This window comes from Dama dama, chromosome 9 (genome assembly GCF_033118175.1).
Source record: "Dama dama isolate Ldn47 chromosome 9, ASM3311817v1, whole genome shotgun sequence".
Taxonomy (NCBI): Eukaryota; Metazoa; Chordata; class Mammalia; order Artiodactyla; family Cervidae; genus Dama; species Dama dama.
In genome coordinates, this window is record NC_083689.1 from 82614125 (window position 1) to 82640706 (window position 26582).

The 26582-nt window shown below is 42.8% G+C and overlaps 1 protein-coding gene across 2 annotated transcripts in view; it reads left to right on the forward strand.

The window, feature by feature from the left end:
* Positions 1 to 26582, forward strand: part of RASGRF2 (Ras protein specific guanine nucleotide releasing factor 2) — a 256768-nt gene that overhangs the window by 207380 nt on the left and 22806 nt on the right. For both annotated transcript variants that reach the window (XM_061151929.1, XM_061151930.1), the window contains exon 19: positions 19917 to 20029. In XM_061151929.1, the coding sequence (XP_061007912.1) occupies positions 19917 to 20029 (113 nt within the window). The remainder of the gene's footprint in view (positions 1 to 19916; positions 20030 to 26582) is intronic.

Here is a 26582-nt window from a genome sequence, read left to right on the forward strand (position 1 = left end):
GGAAACATATACAGTGTGGGTTAGCTAATGAGTAGAGGAAAAGAAAAATGCAAGGAATTCCCATGTCTCACTGCATTATATTCTCAGAGGCCATCACAGGTCTACTGCCTGGTCCTTGGTAATGACTGTTCATCAGAGAGAGTCTCGCAAGGGCCGGGCTCCTGAAACCCCTGTGGCAGGACAGTTCACTAATTGGAACAAGTGGGATTTGGACCTCACCACTAACTGGCCCATGACAGCTCCTAAATATTAATTAAAATAAAAACAAGTACAGCACATTAATAAAGGCTATAAGCACTTCATCTTGTACATCTTAGATAAATAACAATGGATCCTATATGACTCAAATTCAGAGAACCATTCTTAGCTCGTTGGAAATGTCTAGTCTCTCTTTTCCACAATCTCAGTGGGCTGCTTTGAATCCCTTTTGCTTCACTGCAGATAAAACATGATAATGATGTTTCTCTGCCACCTGACTGTCCATCCTGTCATCTCTGATTTTTGACTCAGAGTCTTGGCTTCTGATTCCTGGGTCTGACAGTGGCTTGGAGATGCAGAGTAGTTTTGATAGACAAAGTTGAGCAGATGCTCTGTGGTTCTCTTCTGCAGTCAGAGCTTGGGCCCTGCAAGTTCATGCCAAGACCTGCAGTCACAGCACCAGTCACAGCCCAGGTTTCCCTGGTCCCAGCTCCTTCCTCCCCTCCACATCTTCCCTCAAAAACCCTAACCTCACTTCCCTGTTAGCCTCACTTTCCTTTTATCCCTTTTATCAATCCCCAGCGCCCTCTTCCTCCAATGATCTCAAACAGGGGTCCCTCACAATTCACATATAACAATTACAGTAGCTAGAAAAGTACCTCAATTCAAATTAGAGTAAGCTGGGGTTATTTTACTTTTGGTAAAAATAGCTCATAGATGGGAAGAGACTGGTGTACTGAATCCATCACTTAAGAGATTTATAGTAAAGTGTTATCATCTGATTTAACAGCTACATTGTACATGCAGGTATACATGTGTGCATACAGGCAATATCAGACTGAATAGCATCAAGCCATTAGCTACTGGAATAGAAAATGGATTGACGTGAAAGCAAGAGTCTCTTAATTCAGATTGTGTCCAAGTGGCCTTTAGTTCTAATCCAGAAGCACCCTAGATAGATAGAAGGAGATGATTGATAAATAGATGTTGTTTAGTCACTAAGTCTTGCCCGACTCCTGTGACCCCATGGACTGTAGCCCACCAGGCTCCTCTGTCCATGAGATTCTCCAGGCAAGAATACTGGAGTGAGTTGCCATTTTCTTTCCCCAGGGGATCTTCCTGACTCAAGGATTGAAGCCACGTCTCCTGCATTGGCAGGCAGATTCTTTACCACTGAGCCAACAGGGAAGCCTAGATAGATAGATAGTCAAACAGATGACTAAATGCAGCAGATGCAAAGTTTCATCTGGTGCAGCAGAATCCTGGGAGGAACATTTTGTAAATGGAAAGGAGAGGGTACTAAAATTTACTGGACACCTTCTCCACAGGTCTACTTGAACTTACTGTTTTATTTTATTATCTATATCTTACAGTTGAATCCCAGGCATGAAGTACCGAAAGTCACAGCACTTACAAGTGGTAGAACCTGGACTTGAACCAAGGAGTGTTGAACTCCAGAGCTCATGTCCTAGTCCCAGAGAGTTGAGTCTGCCAGTTTGAAGTGAACTTGGCTGGAAAGGCAGCCACAAACCTGAATCCTTAATTAGAAAAGCAAAGGCAGGATAAGAAATGGTGCATGGTTAATTTCCTAGGAAACCCTTTTCCCCTTCCAAGTGTGGGGGAAATGGACTAAAATGAAGCTGTCATCTTGGAAATAAAATCTTCTATGTGCAACAAAAAGCACCCTTGGTTTTAGTTTTTGTTTGTACAGTTCAGATACTTTGCAGCCTGTAACTTCAGAAGTGCTTATACATGGGAAAGCACTTTGCAATCAGTTTTAGCATCCCAGACCCTCTCTACATCAAAGTGGTACGTCTCTACATGTGTGGACAATAAAGCTGCTCAGGTATCCAGTCTTTCCTCCTGTCACGATTACTGTATAAAATTTAGACCCTGATGTGCCAAAGGCAGTTCTTTCCACTCACTCACTTGTCTTTTTTTACCTTTCCTGCTCGTGTGACTGGATTGTTGTGATGTGTGGTTGGTGTCGGATTGTCCTGGTATAACTTCCTCATGTGCCCAGCCTGTCACCTTCCTCATTCAAGTGAGTTCTCCATCACCATCCCTCAGTAAGCGCGTGAAGTGCAGGTGTTTCCATAACGTTTCTGCTTATTGGAAAAGAGCTTTAGGACATTTTTTGCTGGCTTCAGTGTCCAGGTTTGCCTTCCTCGCTTTACTGACTTGCTTTTGGTGGGACTTGAGCCCAGGCCTGTCCATTTCTAAAGCCAGAGTGCTTTTAATTACACCTCATGGCCTGGATCCAAAGCTTAGACTTTAAGTTTTAATTACAAGTTGGTAACAACACTTCAAGCTACCAGAGAAGTTGCTATTTGAATATTTTGAGAAAGTAAGTACTTTCATTTTAATTCTCTTTTCTGAATTTTGAAGAGCATGCTAAGAACTTAGCACTGTTTTAGAATTTCATATGGTAATGGATTTTAGACAAAACTCTCTATTTATCCAACTGGAATTACAATTAAAATGTCATTAAATTCCATTTTAATGACATTTTAATTAAAATGCCATTAAAATTAAAGTATATTCTTTCCCTAAATTCATTCTATTTCCTATGTGATCACTGCACAGACCAAAGCTTTTAAAGTATTCAGTCATGACCACTTAATGGAGAGTGAAATCAATTAATGGGTTATTATCAAGAGCAGGTCAAGGCATGCTCTTGGTAATGGGTTGGTAAACAGTTCCAATAGACAGACCTGGTTTCAGCTCACAGTCCTGGAGGCCACACTGAGTGCCCACCACCTCCTGTCACCACTGCAGGACCACCTGAGCCAGCTGAGTTAGAGGAGGTGGGAGCATGGCCCCCGACTTGATAGGCCCCAGGCAAGGTGACCACCATGGTGCTTGAAGAAGGGTTAACAGCCCAGCTCCAAGCCTTTATCCAGGTTTATTTAAAGGTATTTACTCTCACAGCGGTAATGGGGCTTGAGACTGCCAGTCAGAAAACTTGAGCTCTAATCTGACTCTGTCATTTAACCCACATATATTTTTTTTATTAATTAATTAATTTGGCTACATCAGGTCTTAGTTGCGGCACACATGATCTTCGTTGCTTCACATGGTATCTTCCGTTGTGACGAGCAGGCTCTCTCTAGTTGTGGCCCCCGGGCTTATTTGCTCCGTGTCATGTGGGACGTTAGGTCCCCCATCTAGGGATTGAACCCATTTCCCCTGCATTGTAAGGCAAATTCTTAATCACTGAAGTGAAGTGGGGAGTCCCGCCAGGGAAGTCCCACCGTCATCTTTGTTGTCTCTGGTTTTCACATCGCAAATGAAGGCCTTGGACAAGAGGATGTTTTTCTTATCTGATTGATTCAGTACCAGTTGAGCCCATTTAAGGAAGAATGCAGCGTTATTGTGACAACTTGGCTGTTTTGAAGTAGTAGCTTTGTAAGAAAATTAGTAAGGAGTTGAACTCATTTCAAAAAGCAGCACAGCATGCTCACAATTGCATTTTTCCTCACACGGTAGACTAACTAGAGGACACCATTGCAATTTGTAGAAAACCACCACAGTGAAACAGCAAGATGCAAATTTGTCTACAAATAATCTAGAACATCGAGTCTCCTATAAAGTGTTAGAGATCATGCATTTATTTCTCAGTTCTCATCAGTTAACTCATGTTGGCAGATACTATCCTGAACTTATTTCAGGAGAAATAAAGAGCTGCAGAATTACAGGTGTGGGTCTCCAGAGAAATAGAAACTTCCCTCAGATGTCACCTTCAGCTCTCCCCATCCCCCCAAATGTAGTGCTAGGGTGCCACTTCCTCTCCTGGAAACTTCTAGCCTTTTCTTTAGTATTTGGTAAGGCTAAAATGTTTCATTTTTTCCTGATTTTAAAATTTCTCACCTGTGAATGTACTCCCCCCTAATTTCTCCTCATCTTGTCATGCTTTTTCACTCATTTTTCTCCTTCCATGTTGAAAGTGAAGCCACAAGGTGAGCTGAGTTTCTCACACATGCACTTGTCTATGGATCAGCAGCCCAGAGTTGGTGGGGGTTAGGGGGTGCTGTGTTCTTCTTCCAGCTGGGCTATTGTATCTTCTCTGGGGACCTGAACTGGTTACTCAGACTCCCTGAGGGCTAATTTCCTCTTCTAAAAAAGAGAACAACTATCCATGTTTTCCCTTACCTAAGACTGTGGTGAGAATTAAAGGTGATGTTGAATTAAGAAACATGAAGTACATAAGGTACAACATAGGTACACCCCCTTCCAGCTGAGGACAGGAGAGACGTACATTTCCTCTCCCTCCAACCAGTCAGGAAGCTCCCGCCATACAGGGCGCCCTGCCTTATTCATCTTTGTATCTCCTTTCACTGGCTCTGCAATGCTGACTTCATGGTAATTGCCCAGTGATAGCTGGTGAGTTTACACTTTAATGTTACTGTTGTTCATTCTCTCCAGAAAGTCATTTTCTAGCCTTTAAAGTTTCCCAAGTCAGCCAAGGCAGAGACTACAACCACTAATGGAAACCAAGGCTGTGTGTGTAGAAAGTCTGAGTAGAGAAAGTGTTTTTACTGGGCGGCCGCACCCTCCTTGGGGGTGTCACGCTGGGCAGCCTTATGTGTCATTGACACGATTTCTGATTACAAGGTGTCTGCCGGTTCCTGGACTACAGAGCTTTAAAAAAATTTTTTTAATTGAAATATAGTTGATGTACAATATTTTATAACTTAGAGGTGTACAATAGAGTGATTCACAATTTTTAAAGGTTATACTCTATGGTTATCATAAAATATTGGCTATATGCCCCACGTTGAACAATAAATCCTTGTAGCATATTTTATACATAATAGTTTGCACCTCTTAACCCCTCACTCCTATACTGCCCTTACCTCCTTCCCTCTCCCCACTGGTAACTACTAGTTTGTTCTCTGTATCTGTGAGTCTACTGTGTTGTAGATCCAAGGTTGTATTACTAGTTTGCTGCATTTTTTAGATTCCACATATAAGTGATATCATACAGTATTTGTCTTTCTCTGTCTGACTTATTTCATTTAACATAATACCCTCAAGTCCATCCATTTTGCTGCAAATGGCAAAATTTCATTCTTTTTAATGGCTGAGTAGTAGTCCATTGTCCATATCATATATACCACATCTTCTTTATCCATTCATCTGTTGGTGCGGGTTGTTTCCATGTCTTGGCAGTTGTGAATAGTGTTGCCCTGAACATTGGGGTGCGTGTGTCTTTTCGAATGAGTGTTTCTGCCTGTGTCCTCTCTGCACAGCTGGGTTGGGGAGGGACTTCGAGGCTGGCTATAAACAACTCAGATCTGTGTTCTAGTATCTATGGAAGGTCTCGTATGTACAATCTACAGCAATTTTTATTTTCCTGAGTTGTCTTATTGATCAACTAATTCTGAAAAAATACTCTCTCTTGTTTGTGGGTTATTACAAACCCTGGAATGGCATTGATAAAAGAGCCTGCAGCTGTGCCACAGGTTGCAACTCGTTTCATCAGACTCTGGTCTTGGTCTGAATAACAAGTACCTGAGAATGAAACAGTCATTTATTTTCTTAATTGTAAGCTAAAGGGAATTAGCCTACATGTTTTAAAAGTGTTAGATCAGACAAAAACAAAATTCCTTCCCAAAAGAGTTTATGGAGAGAACATTGCTACTCCCTTTTCTGTTTTCTCACCTCCTTCATTCATTCACTAATAGGAACTGAGTACCAGAGTGTTTCCGACACTGGGGTAGACGTGAGCGTGAGCCTGAGTTGGGTAGTGGGCCTTAAGTCTCCGGCAGAGAGGTCTCCAGAAACCCCACAAATGCCACAAAAGGAGGAGCTTGGCACTGTCCCATCCGCCATGTCCAGGGGGAACCGGGACCAGGCTCCACCTGGCCCAGTATGTCAGGCTAAACCTTCTTCCCCTGGAAGGTCAGAAGTGATAGCAAGAAGGCAGAGAGGAAGTTGGGGAGAGAGAAGGGGCCTCCCATGAGGGGTCCCAGGCTTGAGGCCAGCCAGGCAGGGCCAGGAGGGAACTGGTATATTCTGGACTGAAGTGGAGCTTCGATTCATGTGTTGGATTGGACGTTTTGACTGAAGAGATTGTTCTTAAACTAAAGCTTCTGGAAACTCCAGTGCCCATCCTAAAAGGTGGGGAGGGATGGCCTGTATAGCAATGTAATGAGATCACTGAGAAACAGTACTGCTGCCCAATTATTTCATTATTGTTCATGACACAGGAAGGTCTCCTTGGCAGAGCAAGTTTCACAGAGTTTATCAAGATGACTCACTTACTATGTTTCTAACTCACTTCTGTCCTCCTACAGTCATTGTGTGATGGACAAAGCATATCTAGCTGCTGATGAAGAATTCCTTGGTTTAAATGTTTTTTACATTTTATTGCGATATTACATACTTCATATGAAGGGCTCTGAACATGGGTATAACTCAATGACTTTTTACCCATGTACACACCTGTGCATCTCCCACCCTGATTAAGAAATGGAATATTTCTGGCATCAGAGAGGCCCCTTCCTGTCAATGTCCCACTTCCTGGGCATTGCTCAATTTTTTTTTCCCTTAGTTTTAGCATTGTTCTTATTGATTTTGTGTACTTTTTATACATTCAGGATAAAGCCCTTTATTTGCCAATTACATTCATTTACCACAGTTTGTTCTTTTTTATAAAATTTTTATGTAATTTTTTATTGAAGTATACTTGATTTACAATATTACGTTAATTTCTGCCATACAGCAAAGTGATTCAGTTATATATGTGTGTATGCATATATGTATATGCATTCCTTTTTATATTCCTTTCCACTGTATTAATATGAATAGTTTATCACAGGATATTGAATATAGTTCCCTGTGCGGTATGGTAGAACCTTGTTGTTTTGTTGTTGTTCCATTCTATCTATAATAGTTTGCATCTGCTAACCCCAAACTCCCAATCCATCCCTCTCCCACCTCCCCTCCCCTTGACAACCACAAATCTATTCTTTATGTTTGTGAGTCTGTTTCTGTTTTGTGGACAGGTTCATTTGTGTTATATTTTAGATTCATATACAAATGATATCATATGGTATTTGTCTTTCTTTTTCTGACTGACTTCGCTTAGTATGATAATCGCTAGTTGCATCTGTGTTGCTGAAAATGGCATTATTTCATTTTTTATGGCTGAGTAGTGCTTCATTGTAACTGAACATTAAAAAAACTAAGATCATGACATCTGGTCCCATCACTTCATTGCAAATAGAAGGGGGAAAAGTGGAAGCAGTGACAGATTTTATTTTCTCGAGCTCCACAATCACTGTGCATGGTTACTGCAGCCACAAAATTAAAATATGCTTGCTCCTTGGAAGGAAAGCTATGACAAACCTAGACTGCATATTAAAAAGCAAAGACATCACTTTGCCGACAAAGGTCCTTATAATCAAAGCTATGGTTTTTCCAGTAGCATATACAGATGTGAGAGTTGGACCATTAAGAAACCTGAGTGCTGAAGAATTGATGCTTTCTAATTTTTGTGCTGGAGAAAAGTCTTGAGAGTCCCTTGAACAGCAGGGAGATTAAACCAGTTAGTCCTAAAGGAAATCAACCCTGAATATTCACTGGAAGGGCTGATGCTGAAGCTGAAGCTCTAATACTTTGGCCACCTTATGCCAAGAGCCAACTCAGGAAAAGACCCTGATGTGGGAAAGATTGAGGGCAGGAGGAGAAGGGATGAGATGGTTGGATGCATTACCAACTCAATGGGCATGAATTTGAACAAACTCTGGGAGATAGTGGAGGACAGAGGAGCCTGGTGTGCTGCAGTCCATGGGGTTGCAAAGAGTCGAACATGACCGAGTGACTGAGCAACAATTCCTGTTAGAGTAACCATTCTAGATGGATGCTCAGAACTTTGCGGATGGCTGCTCTTGGGAGAGCCCTGTGAAGGTGGAATCTGGGCTGAACCCAGGCCTTCAGACAAAATGCCACTACCCTATTTGACCAGTGAAGCCATTCAATCAGCCCTGCACAGGGAATTTTCTATAGTGGTAGAAAGCTTCTATGTCCATGGTGTCCAGAACAGTAGCCTCTGGCCATGTGTGACTGACTAGTGGCTACAATGTAACAGGCCGCTCAAGAGTTCAGCAGGGAGCAGACCCAGCTCTGATGTCCTGTCCTTCCACTGCCCTGCAGGGCCCAAGTTCCTCTGAAGCAGGAACCTGGGTGGGTGGTCCCCGCCAAGGTCCCAGAGAGCCTGCTGAAGAAGGAAATACCCAGACTGGGTTTACTGAAGCAAAAGCAAAATCTTTATGGAACATTGGTATTAGGGTTATTAATCGCACAGAGAAGATGATGGCTTTTTCTCAGTAAGGAAGGACAATGAACATCCTCATGTTTGGGCTTTGGACCTGCAACCCCAGGCCAGCGGTACAGTGGGAACATGCCCGGTTGACTAATTGAGACAGAAAAGTAGGTGCTGCTGTGACGGCCTGTACTTACTGTGTTCAAAGACCTCAGGGATCAAGGTGTCCTAAAATGAGAGATTATCAGTTCATCCCTTCTTTTTCTTATTTTGACAGATGACAGAGGGCCCTTTAAAAACTGGATTTTATGGGCAGATACTGTGTTTACTGGGGCTTCCAGTTCATCTGCCAATACAGGAGATGCAGGAGACATGGGTTCGATCCCTGGGCTGGGATGATCCCCTGGAGAAAGAAATGGCAACCCACACCAGTATTCTTGCCTGGAAGGTTCCATGGCAGAGGGGCCTGGTTGGCTACTGTCCATGGGGTAGCAGAGAGTCAGACATAACTGAACATGCATGCACTGTATTTATTAGTTTATTATTTATTTATTGTTGTTGTTTAGTTGCTGAGTCATGTCCAACCCTTTTGTGATTCCCATGGACTGAAGCCCCCCAGGCTCCTTTGTCCATGGGATTTCTCAGGCAAGAATACTGGAGAGGGTTGCCATTTCCTTCTCCAGGTGATCTTCCTGACCCAGGGATCAAACCCACCTCTCCTGCATTGCAGGTGGATTCTTTACTGATGAACCACTGGGGAAGCCCCAGGAGGCCCCTTTAAATTTTTAAATTTTTTGGCCTTGCTTAGGAAAACACAAAATCCAGTGTCAATTTAAAGCACTAAGTTCAGATTTATTCTTTGCTCCAAATCTGAAATGGAGGTTGGCCAGGACAAGCACGTTGCAGACTTCTGTTGTGGGTGGAAGAATGAGATGGATAAGAGAGAACCAGCTACTGAACAGGCAGCTCCTGCTGCCTGGACTGATGGCTCTCAGCCTGCATCCAGCCCTGTCCTGTCCTCGGGTCCACCCCCTCCTTGTCTGTACTGCTCCTACCAGTCTGCCTGGGAGACTCTCCCCGTCTATACGAGCACCCAGACTCTGCTCCTGAGTTGTGGATTTTCTTTCCACTCAGGAGACAGCCTTCAGAGTAGGGATGCCTGATCTTGGAGCTTTCTCAGGAGAAAGAGTCCCTCCCCGGATCACAGTATTCTCTGCTGCACTTGGGTGCTTCCTGATATTCTACTAAAGATGCCCAGGATCTTACAAATGTCCCTCCCCCGCATCCTCACCACAGCTGAATGAGAGTTCCCAGTGTCTGCTTCCTGGGGAGATGTGTCCCTGACACTGAACTCGGAGGAGGAGCTCTGGGATTCCAGGGGGTCTCTGCACCAGCCTGAGGTTTGAGATGGTCTTAGTTACAGAGTGGGACACTCGGTCTTTCATGGGCAACTTGAAAACTTAACCTCCCCACCCCTGCTGCCCCCAGAAGGCAGGCTGCTCTCTGAGGATGCATTCTGAGTGACAGGCTCCCAGAGTGTTCAAAAGGTTCTTTAACAATACTGTATTAATGTCAGGTGCTGTTCTAAGCGGTTTTCAAACACTCAGGCATTCACTCCTCACTCCAGCCTTTTGTGTCTGTTTCACAGATGGTGAAATTGAAGCCTGGGGACGAAATATTAATAATTTCCCTGAGATGTTGCAGGTGGCCAGTGGCAGAACCAGGGTTCACACCTTGGCTGCTGGCTGCCCAGCTCAGGTTCTCAACCACCCATCTCAGGCCCCTGCATCTTGCCAGCTAACACTTAGGATGCAGAGCACTCCAAACGGATAGGAGAAAGCCACTTCTGACCCCAGACAGTGAGCATATCATACGTTAGCACTGACGACACTTCCTTTCTCTGTTTCTTAGTCTTCTCTGAGACTTTGGCCCTAGATTCTGTGTCATTTAGACAACGGATCTGTGCTTGCTAAAGGTTGGGCACAGTCCTGCCCCCTTCCAGCAGCCACCGCAGTGCCTCCTGCATTCAGACAGTGATTAGCCGGCTCCCGTACCAGTCTCCCCGGGGCACTGCCAGGGTGGGATTGGGGGTGCTGTCCACGGTCACAGGCCAGGAAAACCACTGCTGTTTTCAAGGCCTCAGGACCCCAGACATCCCACCCGTATCCCAGGTGGATTCGGATGTGGCCTCATTGCCCAGGTAGTGCTGGAAGGCTTCTAGGCCTTCCCCTGCCTCTGGGTTCTGATGGGGATGCTGGGAACAAGAAGAGAGAATTCAGTCACATTGTGAGATGCTGGAAGCTATGAAATATTTAAAAATATTTATTTATTTTGGCTGTACTGGGTCTTAGTTGCGGCAGTCAGGCTCAGTAATTGCAGGCTTGGCAAGCCTGCACGTGTGCTGCGGCATGTGGGATCTTAATGTCCCAATGAGGGATCGAACCCACGTTCCCTGCATTGGAAGGTGGATTTTGAAACACTGGACCACAAGGGAAGTCCCTGAAATATTTATTCTTAATGGTAAATTAGTGTGTATTACCTCAGCCTTGCAAATGCCTTTATAGAAACCACCAAATAGAAAGATAATCCACGGACATAGTTTTTATGTTAGTCTCATCCTTATTAAATTGGTCCCGATTTGCTTCTAGCTGTCCACACTATCACTGTTGGCCTCTAAATGTCTAAGCTGAGAAATCTCAAACATCCACCAGGTACAAACCAGTGTTTATTCACAAGCCCAGACTTGGCCATTTATTGTTGTTGTTTAGTTACTCAATCCTGTCCAAATATTGCAACCCCACGGACTGTAGCCCGTCGGGCTCCTCTGTCCATGGGATTTTTCAGGAAAGAATACTGGAATGGATTGCCATTTCCTTCTCCAGGGGATCTTCCTGACCCAGGGATCGAACCCGCATCTCCTGCATTGGCAGGCAGATTCTCTACCGCTGAGCCACTGAGGAAGCCCAAGACTTCCCATAAAGGCAGCCAAATAGAGAACGCTGTATCTAATTTAAATAGGACAGCAACGTCCTTTTCACTCCTTCTGATTTCCTGAACATGTAGGCTGGTACTTATTTTCATCAGTGGGTGTTTGATCCTGCTGAATTTTGTTGTGGTTATTGACATTGTCCTCTCCTCTGCTCAGAATAGACTTCACTTTAGTTTCTGGGTCAGAAAAGACTCACATGAGGAACAAAATCCAGAAACCTGAATTCTAGTCTGGATTCCAGTGTGCGTTTGCTGTAAATTTGTAAAATTGACCAAATGATCTGCATGGGGTTCTTCTACAGAAAGGAATGATTTGTCAGACTGCTCTAGAAAATATACAAGAAAGTACTAGTTGATAAATATGGGTTCTCTCTTCTTTTCTTTGAAGCTTGAGGATAGATCTTAACTCTTTCTGTGGTCCAGGCAAACAAGATTCTTGTTCCTTGAGCTGCTTACCAGAGCTTTTTCTTATCTTTTATGCATCCATATTGTTATCCTTTAAACTCTCCTTAAGCTTTCCATGCCTGTCTTTTAAAAAATGCTTGGCAAGACATTTCCATCAGGATTTATTTAAATCAGTGTGAAATAGAATTAAGAGTTTAAGATGTCTTAAATGGAACTTATTTTCAGTTTCCATTAGTTGCCGAGAGAGAAATGTAGTTTTCCCTGTAGAACTGGTGGGATTCTTTAACGTTTTGTGGATGGATTGCATTGACAGAGAAAATTCAGAGAAGCACAGAAGGGGTTGTATGTACTTTGATAAGTTCTTATCTCTGCTATAAGAGTTTTCTGATTAAAGGTGCTGTTGGGATCCTCATTTCTCCCAGTTTGCATTCCGCATGCTCGTAATCATTCTTGGGCCTTGGGAGTGTTTCTGGAGACCATGGCAGATCAAGTCCTCAGGACCAGTGACCCTCCATTACTTTCAATCACCTTAGGACTTGCAGGAGCCCGCTTAACACTGGTGCATCAGATGGTTCATTCAGGTCCAGAATGTTGTCTCACCTGCTGACTTTTGCTTTGTGTTTCTTTCCTCCCAACTCTGCTCCCCAGCGTCACCCACCTATAATCGTCTCATCTGCTTGGGTAAAGTTTCTCTCTGGATGGACATTGAAAGTTCTAATTCTACCAGATTCCTATGACTCTGAGTCTGTGTTCTCTGTGGGGGAAACCTACCGGCTTTCTTTGTCAGTCTTTTCCCCTCTCATGAATCCGGGAAGGGAGGACAAAGCATAGTTTAGAAATACATTCTAGCATTTTCAAAAGGTTTTTATTCAAGTTAAATTTTTCTGGCATGTGGCCTTCTTTAATTAAGAAAGTTACAAACTCAGGATTAAAACCAGGCTGTTCCAAACTTTTCTTTCTCCCTCTGATCCTTGCCATTATCTTGAAAGAGACAATTCCATATCAGTTAACACCTATCTAGAAACCAATGGAAAACACAGCATGTGGAAAAATTCTCTTTTTTCCCTGATACATGCTTTTAGACTGGCTGATTCTCTCTTGAAGCTTAGAGATGTAAGCTCAGGAGCTATCCGATTTCAAGGTTGTAGGGCAGTATTTAAAATTCTTCTAAGCACAGCTGTTCAGGTCTAGAGGCTGCATTTTAGCAAGTTATTCACATGCAGAGTCATTTGTTAGAAAATGATGGAATAAATGATTTTCTGCATAGCTTTTTCCTTCTCTCTGAGTTGGTGTCATTCATTGCCGTTTGCCTCTCCCCAGTTATTTTTGTTCTAACATATCTTCCACATTTTGCATTGTGCCTTCTCCTCGTAGCCTCCCACTTCACATCTGCTAAACTAATTTCCCAAACTGCCAGTTTAAGAAGAATTAGGTAGCTTATTATCACTTGTCTCAAAGTTAAGAATGCTCCCAAGAACGTTTATCCATTCATCCAACAAATATTTGAGGGCCCACCAGGCACATGCATGCTTACCAAATTTGGGGGTTAATTATATCTGGAATTTACTACCTTTTCCTGGCTCATAAACTCCTACATGATGGTCAGGCATACATTTCTTATATATTCTGTTCCTCTTCGAAGATTCTCAACCTTATGAGTAATTAATAACTAGTAAGTGTTGAACAGGTACTGTAAAGAGTTTAGTGTTACTATGGTATTTTTGTAGGGTTCTCTTCCACACTTGATGCCCTTTCTTTAAAATTTCCACTAGGCTGTCCTTTTTGTAGTGTGAACCAAGAGGTGGTTAAAATATTTTTGCAGTTTGGTGATGAGAAATGCTGGAAAACTCTACCTTTCACTTTTCCAGGGAGAAACCCCAGTTCAGAGTCATGGTTGCCCAGAAGGTGAGAAGGCAGGGAGATGAGGGTGGTGGCGAGTGGACAAGACAACCCAGGTACTATGCGGGGTTCCTTATCCAGCACAGTCTCCCCTAGGACCGGGCGTCAGTATGGAAGTTCTAAGTAAGGGTTCCCCTCCAAAGAGCTGAAATCCACAGGGGTTGACAGGTTTATTATCTTTAGTTCACTAACGTCCATGGAGTTCACCCTAGACTCCAGGGTGATTTGCACAGATTTGGGAAGATCAGTCAGCATCTTTGGCTCAGTTTCCCATTTGACAAAATGGCCTGGATCTAACCTAAATCTACATCACAATTTCAAGTAAAAAATTTCATCTTCTGTAGTCAAAGACAACAGGAAACAATAGCTTTGCATTGAAAATCATGAAGTCAAACTTCAGGCTCTTATTTTTGAGCCTAGCACACACCCAAGTCCCCTTCTTTATGAGCCCTTCAATCCATTAAAATTATTTATGTGATTTTAGGCCACTCTGCAGTATTTCCACTTTATTTTTAAAAACTCTGGCCACTGTTAGAATACACTGTACTGATTTCAATGAGAAAATTATTTTCATAATTCTCTTTACCCCAAAACTGTGCTTATTGAATCAGACTTTCCCAGTGTCCTAGAGTTCCCTTGGCCATATGTGGTATATTGTAATTATTAACTCTGTTCTCCTGTAGGAATGAATATCGTTTCCAAGATGCCTAGACTATCAATGGGGGTTAGTTTTAAAGTGCCAGAGAAACTTATTTTTCTGTTGTATGATCTAGTCTTATTCATGCAAACCTGAAACTCAAAATCCATGTCTCAAATTGTTGTTAGTGTAGATGGAAGGGAGTTCAGGATCAGCATGGTAATGCTGTTGAGATGTGTCTTTCAGGCCAAGACACCTTCACTGGTAATTGCTTCTCTTGAAGAGTATAGCAGTTAAAAACTCAGGTTTTAGCCAGCATTACCTGGGTTTGAGTCCTGGGTCTGCCACTTGCTACCTGTGTGACTTGGGACAAGATTCTTAGTACTTTGACTCGCTTGTATGTGACATGGGAATGATAATGATTGTAACTTGTTGCTGTTGAGGGTTGAAGTAGATAATAGAGTGATTAAAATATCATCTAGCCTGTGGCAAACTCTTAAGTCTTTAGTTGTGATAATTACCTCAGGAGCTGTTCAGTAACCTAGAGAAAGTATTGACTCTCCCAGTCATTTTTAGTGTGTTTGAGTTGAGTCTGTAAGGTCTCGGTAAAATGTCCCTAAGTCCTAATAGCTTACCAGGAGGATTCTAGCATCATCTGTTGGTAACTTTTTGTTCCTAAGCATCTATTGTGCGTCACACTCCACTCTTTGACACTCTGCTTGAGCTGTCACCTCTTTACAGGGGGCTCCCAGACCCACATTTCCAGATGCCGCCCCTCTTCTGAGACTCAGTGGGCACCTGCTTTTAGATGCCCCTTCTTAAGCCCCTCTCCCTGGGTTTTATTGGTTAGTATCTGTTCCATGTGCCCACTTCTGTTGGCTGTTCTGTGTCTTCCCTGAAGCCCTAGATGTGAAGATGCTCAGTGCTTGTTGAAAGAACAAGAACTGTAGTCTCCTTTTTAGAGACTGAAGTGTTAAAGTCTCACATTTTCTGGGCTCTTCGCCTTTGAAAGCAGACTGGTTTGTTTTTTCCAGCCTTCAATCTCCTCAACTCTGCTTCGTGAATTGGAAAATGAAAACTAACCTAAGTATACTGTTGTTGTGATGACTGCAGGCCCTCTTGGGTGCCCTGGCGTTTGCTCATCTTCCTTAAAAGTTCCCAGGCGCAGGCCTGGCTCCTTGGACAGCCGCCTGCGGGTCTGGGAAACGCGCTGCGGACTCCGGAGGAGCCAGGCGACCCGGGAGCGCCACCTTGTGGGCGTCATTAATTGCTGCCTTTGAGAAGGAGCCAGCGTCCTTCCAACACCCAGTATTCTGGTTTCCCATCTCAGGACCTGGGGAAATGTAGCCAAAAAGGAGATTCTAGATAAATTAAAAAATGGTTGTTAGGCAAACTTACTGTGCATTATCTACCTCCTGTTTAAATAACCTACCTCCTGTTTACTGCATGTGCCCTTTAGATGTTTCAGATTTCTTTTTTCTTTTTTTAATAATTATTTGGCTGTGTCAGGCCTTAGTTGCACGTGCTGAATCTTTAGTTGTGACATGTGGAATCTAGTTCCCTGACCAGGAATTGAACCCAGGCCCCCTGCATTGGGAAGGCAAAGTCTTAGCCACTGGACCACGAGGGAAGTCCCCAGATTTCTTTTGATTGAGTAGTAGGCACTGTTTTTAACAGGGATTTTTGAATGGCCAAATCTGCATTTTACATGCTCTGGTGAAAAAAGAAAAATTTACGTTCTAGGTTGTACATCAGAAGATTCAGATTTTTTTCACTAAGGTTTTGAAGAGCTGCTTTTTGCATGATTTTTTTTAAGTGACCAAGTCTTACTCAGTGTGAGCAGGAAAATCCAGGAGGTCCTTAGAAAAGTAGAATCTGAATCCCCATTCCAGACCTATACCAGAATCTGTGGTGATTAGTGGGCACCGGACAGTTTGAGAAGCGCAGGTGGAAATAAGATGGAAGATCTGTGTTCTTGTCCCCAGGCAGCCACGTCCTTAAGGGTCTCATTTCACCCAGTGTGATCACATACCATCAGCCTCAGTGGCCCGGGTGTGAACCGGGTTTATGGTTCCCGCCTTGCCTGCCCATGGATCGGCTGAGGAAGGGCTGAAATCATACACAGGTGGTCACTTGGACATGATAAAAGCCTGTGCAAGTGTAAAGGAAAATTCTGAGTGAAAATTCTTATGTTTTATACTCAGCCATCATTAACTAACCTGCTTTATATTAGCTACATGAGCAGAGTGAGTATTCACCCATAACCATTCATCACACTTCAGATAGCGTCTGGGCAGATTTCACCAAGTTTGCAAAGGTCTCTCTTGGGCTAGTCTTCCCAGAGCTCAGAATAATCAAATTACATTCTGCTTTCCTTAACAAGACCTTTCACACAACTTGCCTTCCTTGGGTCTCAGAAGCGTTCCCGCTGTTGAGCCCAGAATGGGGCACAGTACGTACTGGGGGATGCTTGTTGATTAAGCCACTAATTAGCCCCCAGCGAGGTCCAAACACCGGCTTGATGTCCTTCACACTGATCCATTTATGATAATCAGATTATTTGCATCATTGAGAGATTCAACATAGCTCCAGGACTCAGTCATCACAATAATAAGTATCAAACATTCATTAAGCAAAGATGCTGGATGGCTGAGACATCCTTTGGTAGTGCATGAAGACTGGGGTAGGTGAGATCATTAGCTGTTTACAAACGTCACTCCCATTACATTTGAAACGGTGGGAGGGGGAGGACAAAGGGCAAAAACAGCAGCAAGATATTACTCTCTTCTCCTTGCATACATTTTAAAAATAAAATCAATAGTCAAGAAGCTGTTGGGCAAAAAGTAGGTGAAATTTTTGGAAAACATATCTATCATCTGAAGGTGTTGCTTGGACCCTAGTGGCTCCTGCTCCCAAAGAAGTGGTACTGATTGTCAAACAGTGAAAGGGAAATACTGAGAAAAATTAATGACACTTTTTCACCAAACTGAGGCTCACAAACTTTCAATTCAGGTTAAATTAGACTTTTGCATTGTCTACAATTTGTGAAATTATGGACTTTCTGCCCCCAATTTACTAAATATGGGCTTCCCAGGTGGTTCTAGTGGTAAAGAACCTGCCTGACGATGCAGGAGACATAAGAGATGCCAGTTCAATCCCTGGATCAGGAAGATCGCCTGGAGGAGGGCATTGGCAACCCCCTCCAGTATTCTTGCCTGGAGAATCCCATGGACAGAGAAGCCTGGCGGGCTACAGCCCACAGGGTTGCAAAAAAGTCAGATACTACCGAAGGAACTTAGTATAGTGAAAGTATGCTCTTTTATTGGATCCATTGCAATAAGCAGTATTTTCTCTAATCATTTAAAAGAATTCAGAATGTAGTGCTTCAAAATTACTTTCTCTAAAGTTAAAATGTACTCATAATGAGTAACTTTGTGTAGTAGGGAAAGTAAACCCTATGCTGCTCTTGCAAAGACAGTCTGTCAGAGTCAGATCTTAAAGCAAGGTGTGGTAGTGTTCGGTTTATCTCTGAGTACCTGATAATCCCAGGATGCTACCAGTATGCTGTCCATGTTTTACAAGAATACATGTAATAAGAGTGTGAGAAAACTACAACATGACCTTTTTATTAATTTTCAACTTCTTAAAAATTTAAAATCAAGAGAAAATGCCGGAATAATATAAAAGGTGTGGCTGCACATCTGGAGTCGCTAATGGTTCACATGTTTACCACGTGTGTGTTCTGCCCCCCTTCCTTTCTCACGTTCTCTCTCGCTCCTCCCCTCTCCCCCAGGGACCTGCTTTTGAATAGCCCCAGCAAAATGATCAAATTAGGACAATTTGACATGGATAGGATGCTCTCAACTGGTACATAACTCTAAGTTGTTGCAGTAATGCCCTGTGTAGCATTTCCCCCTCGATCCTGGATCTCATCCAGGCTCACCTCTTGTATTATCTGTGGTGCCTTTGGTGTCCTTCAAACTGGAACAATTTCTTAGTTTCTCTTTGTCTTTGATGGCATTAACATTTTTGGAACGTGCAAGCCAGTGCTTCCTCACAATGCAAGTGTGAGATTATGCATTTGGGGGGAAAATACTAAATGACGATTCTTCACAGAACATTGCATTCGTGGGCCCATGAGGTTGGTTTGTTCCATTCCTGTGACAGTAACTGCTCACTGGGTTCAGGTGACATCTGTCAGATTCTCCCATTGTATTCAGTCATTTCTAATGGTGGTATTGCAGGGGAGGGGGTACTCTGACACTATTAATTCTGTTTCCCTATAAATTTTGGCATCTATTCATGATCCTTACCTGATAAGTTACTACTGCTTTGGTCAAAAATGGTGATTTTCTGTAAAGTAATTAGTATCCAACTAATAAAAATAAATGGAAAAAAAAATAAAAATAAAATAAAATATGACCAAAAAGGAAAAAAAAATAATAAAGTACAGGTATTTTTGTAGAATCTTCCCAGATTGCTTAAACCCATGTGAATATGTTATAAATTCAACCCATTATGTTTGAGGGCTAAAAAAAAAAAAAAAAGGTGATTTTCTAACTCATATTCCTTTACATTTATTGTAAGTCCACTGTAAAGAATAATTTTCTCTTCTGCTCTCTTCATGTATATATCTATTTATGTGTTTGTGGGCATTAGTAGGGGCTTGCAAGTTGTTTTGATTCAGCTGGTTATTACTTACTACTCTCATTATTCATTTTGGTGTGCATGTGGTCCTACTCACCTCTGCCAGGTGGGTACCCTTTCATTATCACTCCTATGTTTGTTTGACACGGCCCCATGGGTGTGTATCATTTATTCTTTAGCATACCTGTACTGAAGTTAATTGCAGAATTTATACTTTGAAAAAGCTTTTTCTTTTTTAAAGCTATGCTGTGCCCCAGCTACTGACTCATGGACCAATGGGAAAACAGACAATTAAATCAGCCCTTACAGTACAGTGAGTTATGATCATGGGAACACTGAGAACGAGCTCTTCATGGCTTTGGGTCAACTCAGGAAGGCTCCTAGGATAAAGTACATCACCTCCTCACCCTGAAAGATGAAGAGAAATAAACCTGGGGAGAAGGCAGTGCTCCAGGATAAGGGAAGCACACATCCCTTTGAGGAATTCCTATCTCTCAGGGCTCTCCTGGTGGCAGTAAAGAATCTGCCTGCAATGCAGGAGACCTAAGTTCGATCCCTGGGTGGGAAAGATCCCCTGGAAAAGGAAAAGACAAATCAGTCCAGTATTCTTGCCTGGAGAATCCCATGGACAGAGGAGCCTGACAGGCTGCAGTCCATGGGATCACAAAGAGTTGGACAGCACAGGAAGCCTGTCAGCAGGGCCCCACCCCAAACCAATTAAGTCAGGATCTCTGGAGGGGGAAGCGTCTAGTTTCCATACATTTTAATTTCCATACATAGCTTCTAGAGAATTTGTTACGAGGAATGGTGTCGTGTGTCATGGAGCTAAACCCTTCAAAACTAAAATCTTAAAAATCCATTTCATTTTTTTAGGACTTTGAACTCAACAACGAACTAAAGATGAACGTCTTAAATTTGCTAGAAGAAGTTTTACGAGACCCAGATCTTCTTCCCCAGGAACGGAAAGCCACAGCGAATATCCTGAGGTAAAAGCACTGGCAGGTGCCTGTTAATTACCCTGGTTGGTTTTGCTGTGTTCACAGACGGTAAGATCCTGTCAGGCCAGAAGGACGTGTGTTAGACTTCTGAGGTGCAGCGACAGTTGTGTCCTCACTGGTAAAGCTTCCTTGGGAAGACTTTAGTCTGGGCGACATAACTTGTGTGCAATACAGTCACTCCTGTCTGTGTGGCAGACGGTGGTTTACTGTGGAACCAATAGCCTGGAGGGTGCTCTCCTGAGGGTCCGGCGGGTGTTGCAGAGGTGTTTTCCCCTCACGTGTGTTCTGTTTATCACAAGCTAACGGTTATGGGGGGGTGGGGGGTGGTGAGGTGGTTGGTAGCATTTCTATTGGAGTCTCGTGTAGCTGGCTTGTGGGTGTGCCGCCGTAGAGCAGCTATACATTTTCTTCAGCTTATTTCACTGGTCCCGAACCAATTTTAGCATCAGTGTCTTCGTGTTTAATATTGTTTATTTGTTTTCTATTTGACCGCAGCGCGTCTGAGTTGCGGCACTCAGGGATAGTCGTCACCCTGAGTTACATCACCCAGGAGTTACGTCACCCAGGCTTAGCTGCCCAGAGGCATGTGCGATCCTAGTTCCCCGACCAGGGATCGAACCTGCATCTCCTTTGTTGGAAGGTGGATTCTTAATCACTGGACCACAAGGGAAGTCCCTACCATCGGCTTCTTAGGTGGAGATTTCCACATCCTCTAGGTTGTATGAATTCAGACCCTGCACTTCTATGTGACAAAGTCTTAAACTTTGGGTTTCGCACTAGAGGCTGCTTGTGTCTCATTATACCCAGCGTCTGGGCAGGTAACAAACTTTCTCATGCCTCCTTGAACTGATGAGTGAGTCTTTTCCAGTCCATTCTACATGAAGAGGGCAGCCATTAGTGTCCCTGTGCAGACATTTCGGTTACAGTTTCCACCTCACGTGTGGCGGTATGTGGCGGTATGTCTGTCCCTGCGTGGGGTAGGAAGCCCGGGGCCTGCTCCTTCTTTGCCATTCTGACTTTGAGCTCCTGCTGCATCTGCAATGGAAAGAACCCTTCCTTTCTTCTATGCTTGACTCTATTGTTTCTTCATTATCCTGAATGCTTGTGTGTAGAGGGGAGTCCAGTTTAACTGAATCCATCATGCTTTTGGAGGCCTCTCCGCGATGTAGAAGTGTCAGATTCTGGTCTGAAACATCTTAGCAATTGGCCCATAAGTCACTCTTAGCCCCACTAGTTCAAGATCCCATAGCCAGACCCTTCTTTGATCTGTGAGCTATTATGGCTTGAATTGCATCCCCCTAAAAAATTATACTGCGGTCCTACCCCTGAGCACCTTGGAATATGGTCTGATGTGGAAATAAGGCTATTGCAGACGTAATTAGTTAAGATGAAGCCACACTGGAGGAGGGTAGGCACCTTATCCAATATGACTGATGTTCTTAAAAGAAGATGGCCATGTGAAGAGAGGGAGACACAGACGGAAGGCCATGTGGAGATGGAGCAGAGCTTGGAGTAATGCAAATACAAGCCAAAGAGTGCCAACAATTGCTGGAAAACCTCCAAAAGCTGGGAAAAGGCAAGGAAGCAGCAGTCCCCAACCTTTATGACACCAGGGACCGGTTTTTGTGAAACACGGTTTTTCCACAGACTGAGGGTGGGGTGTGGTGGGGAGGGTTTCAGGATTGATTCAAGGGAATTACATTTATTGTGCACTTTATTTCTATTATTATTACATCACCTGCACCTCAGGTCATCAAGCATTAGATTCTGGAGGTTGGGGACCCCTGCAAGGAGGGGATCCTCTGCAGGTTTCAGAGGGAGCATGGCTCTGCCGACACCTTGTGTTTGGACTTCGAGCCTCTAGAACACTAAGACAGTGAATTTCTGTTGCTTCCAGTCACTTCATTTGTTGCACTTGCTTAGGGCAGCCCGAGGCGTGCTACGGCCCATGGGGTCGCCAAGAGTTGGACACGCTGTGACTGAACTGAACTGAACTGAAGAAACCGTTAAGGGTCTTCAGTTTTTCCATTCTATGAAAACATCTCAGTAAACTTTGGGACTCTGTTACTATGTTATTTTCAGATTTTAAAATTCTAAATACATCTTCGGATAAAGCCTGGTGTCGGTGGATGAGTGGTTGTCTGTGAGTGATTGCTCTTCTTCTCTTCATTTAAACTGTTGACTATGCTCTATGTATTTAAGGCATGGGTGATTAAAAACTAGGTTCTGGAAGTGTGGGCCTCTAGTGACATTTGACTAAATAGCTGGCAGGAAAATGGAGGTGCTCAGACTGGAAAGGCTGTCAGGACTGGGCAGTTTGAGGCCTTCATGTTGCTTGTCCCCTCACAGCACCCATGCCAGGCATCACCCATCAACCCTGAGCACTCTCTGCCTGTGCCCGCGATGAGCTCAGAATTCCTCTGACTGGCACTTCTACTCCAGACGAACCTTATTTACCATCCCAGGTCTTTATTAGTCATCAGGCTTAGGATGTACAATTTTTTTTTTCTGAATAAGTGACCTAAGAATTAGAAGTGTAAAACTGATAATGGAAATTTTAGTAGATGGGTGCAGCCTAGGATTGTAACATCTAGCCATCTGATTCTAGCTTTTGCAGGGAGTCACAGGTTTAAATCTTGGTTCAACCACTAATAACTGTCAAGTTTCTTAGTCAATCTTAACCTAATTTTTCTCATTTATAAAGTGGGACTCTAAATACCTACCTCATGGGGTTGTTGTGAGAATCACCTGATGTAATGTGTGTAAAGAGGTTATACCTGAAACATACTTAGCAATCATGTTACTGCTACAGGCATTGTTATTATTAGAAAGCCCTGACAGTAGCCCTTGGGAAAAACAGTTCTGCTATCAGGGCGCTACAGCCCAAGTAAAACCAGGCTAGATCTTTAGTCAAACTCAGCTTGCCTTGGGCTTCATTATCTTGTCTATAAAAAAGACATCATGATAATTTTGAAAACCTATAATAGAATATAATCTGCAAAAATATTAAATCCCTATACTGTAGTATACCTGAAACTAACACGATATTAAAGGTCAACTATACATCAATTAAAAAACTAATTTAATATTTTATGATAGTAAATAAATCAACAAGTGAATGCAATTAAAAAATCATTAAATATATACTTTAAATGAGTGGATTGTTTGGTATGTGAATTATATCTCAGAGTTTTTGCTTATATCTTGCTTATATCTCAAAGCAACCCCCACAGTCATAACCCACTTACTGCTATTTTGTAAAAGAAAAAACAAGTAAAAAAAAACAAAAAACAAAAAAGCAATTCCACTGTTGGGGTGCCCCCTTGCTGCCCATGCAGAATTCTAGTTTCTTGTAGAGTCTTTCCAAGTATTCTGAAAGTCCCTAGAAAATTGTGCTCAGGAACGAACCCAGTGATTTTTCTGCCTCAGCACCTTTATTCAAGCTCACGGCCCCCAGGCCATTTGAGGGAGACCCCCTTCAGCACCACCACAGTTTCTGTGGAGATGCTGCCTGCAGTCTTGTGAAGCCACCATTTCCCTATTGAAAAGCTGAGAAAGATGCAGCCTGCCCTGTCCCTGGGCCCCCTGGGCCCCGGAGCAGCCTCCCTCAACCCAGAGTCTCTGTCTCTCGTGAAAACAGCTCTCCCCACATCTTTCCTAGTTCCATATCTTTCATTGTAAGAATTCAAAAGTCTCTCGTGTAGCCTAGCAGGGAGTAGATGTTACACTCCCCTGGCCATTCTCCCACTTCTGACATCTTTCTTCCCATGAAGCCAAAACAAAACAAAAACCTTTGTTTAGCCCTAAACATAGGAACATATCAGCTAAAGCCAACAGATACAGATACTGGTCAGTCACCAGCCCATCAGCTGAGCCAACAGCCAGATCCTGAGTCCTAGTTTGGGTCAGCTGAGTTCTGGGGCACTAAGTTATCTTCTCAACAAGCTAGTGAATAGATTTGTGCGGTAAACCCTGCTACATGAAAACAACTGATATTTGATTGAATTTCTCCTGCCAAGTAATTCATTCCATTTGCACCATGTTTGAGGGTCCCTGCCCCAGCACATGAGATTGTGGTTATAGGAGGAATAAATCATAGATTGATTTTTAGGGTTTTTGATAATTTTCCATATCAAATACTTATGTGTGTGAAATTTATGTTTTTGAAAATCATACCAGAATGATTAGAAAGCACAGTAGGAGGTAAGACCTAGATAGAACCATCAACTGAAGGGATGTTATCATTCATGAAATCTCTTTATGAAAAAAAAATTGTGGGGCATAGGAGAAAGAAACAGAAAGCAGAAGGATTATTTAACAATTGTGAATATTTTCCTGTTAGTTCACTTCTTAACTTGAAAATAAACAGGGAATTACTTTCAGCTGAAACTGAGGGAATTTAGTAGTAAACATTTCCATGCCATTTATGGACAGCTGCCTTTAAAAAATGTGTCAGAGCATGGGTATCAATGGGCTCAAGGAAGCCTGGCAGGAAGGAAAGTCATGCCTGAGAAAGTGTGGGAAGGAAGAGGTGGTCTGGCAGGTCCCGGTAGCAACATGAGATTAAACCATTCACAAGGTGGGGAGGAGCAGTCTGAGGCAGGCCATGCCGTGGACCCAGGCATCCAGTCACAGCAGCAAGCAAGCAGCCCAGAGGGTGTGGAACAGTTCAAGGACAGAGGCCAGTTGCTCTTAACTCTGTTTTTAAGACTACACGATTTCTACATGTGAAGGGGAAATTTTCTAGCTGTAGGACTTGCACAATCCCACTTCCTCTTAAGTTTTTTTTTTGTTGTTGTTATTGCATTATAGGTGCACAAATATTAAAATGATCATCCTGCATGATAGACAGAAACCCAGGATCCCAGAGTCCTCGTCAAACTCCCAAGTAGTCAGGAGACTATAAGCAAATCCATCCTCTATTGGATGGATTGTCCATCTATTGTCCATCTACTGGAACTGGACAGAATTAGGGAGGTCTTCACATCTGACCGGAACTTTTCTAAACATACCTCCCAGTGAATATAAGTTAGGGTTGGGAGAGGTAAAAAAAAAAAAAAGTCCTGATTAATTAAAGATTTAGATATATTCAAGATGGATAACAATGAGTCATGACACACGTATTTAAACACATAATACAGTAATACAGTACAGTGAAAACTTTCTGTGACGAACCATCCCCACCTCACACAGTGTCATGGGGGTTACTTTATGATGAAGCTTGATTGGCGTCAGTAGTGTATGGCCCTGATTGTGAATGAAAACCTCTACTGAAGACTTCCATATTCCTCCAGTGTTGTCTGACTAGCTGGCTTCTGAATCTCCGTAGTATAGTTTTTTGTAGACAACAAACGTGCCACTGAATGGAAAGAAACAATGGTTGACTTCCTGGATGGTCAACTGGAATGGGTTCAGTCTTGACAAGGGGACCCACAAACGCCAAACAGAGCCTAGCAGCATCAGACTTTTTTTTAAGAAGAACTACTTTATTCAAATTGTTTCCTACAGTAGACTAGATGTTCAAATGAACAGGCCAGGATAAACATTTTCCTTGGTTTCATTGAATCAGTTTACCAGAATCAAAGGAAATACAGGAGATTGTATTTCTGTGCAACTTTTACGTCAAGCTAAGGTACTCACCTGTGGAGGTTTACATGTTACAGAGCAAGAATATTTTATGTGTGGGTGTTTATGTATAGCATTTATTTTGTTCAGAACCATTAGAACTTTTACACCAAAATGACCTCTTGCCCCTACTCCAAATGGTTGTCAGGGGCTACGTCTTTTACTAGACAGAGTCTGTTCACCTCCTGGCTTGAGAATGTCTTCAAAGATAATCATTCATTAAGTTTTTTACTTTATAGTCACTTCTAATTTTGGTGTAAAGTGGTTTTTGACAGCTGGATCATCCTCACTAATTAAACACCTCTGTGTATTATTTTGAGCTATTTCCTTGGTTCATATCTACCTTAAGAATTCAAAACTTGCCATCACTGATGAATTCATGGGTGGGCATCAAATTCTGAGGCTGGTTCCTTAATAATAACACAAAAATCTTTTGTAAAACAACAAAGTCACATGCCATTTTATGTCAGTGTATACATTTCTATGGTTATCTTTAACCTTGTTAGGAATCACGGATTCCCCAAAAGAATATAATGGAAGCCATCTCCTCCCCCACAAAAGAAATGTATGAATATATGCACACATTTGTATGTCATTTCAAAAAGGTTTATGGACCCTTAGAGATCATTTAGTGATACTCTAGGGTTAAGAGCTTTTGTGCTAAGGTGCCCTTTCAAAAGACATAGCGTTTATTTTGATCTATAGAGCAGAGATTCTTTTGAAGAGAAAAATATTAGGTAACTTAATGGGACCAGACATAGCTTGGAACATTAGGGTAAGATCACTGAGGAAAGGAACATTTGAAAGAAGTGAAATAACTTCTGGACCATTTCTTTCCAAGTAAAGAATATTGCCTAACCTCATAAAAAAGATCTTTTCCACAGCGACGCATAGTTATATGGCCACTGATCTCTCT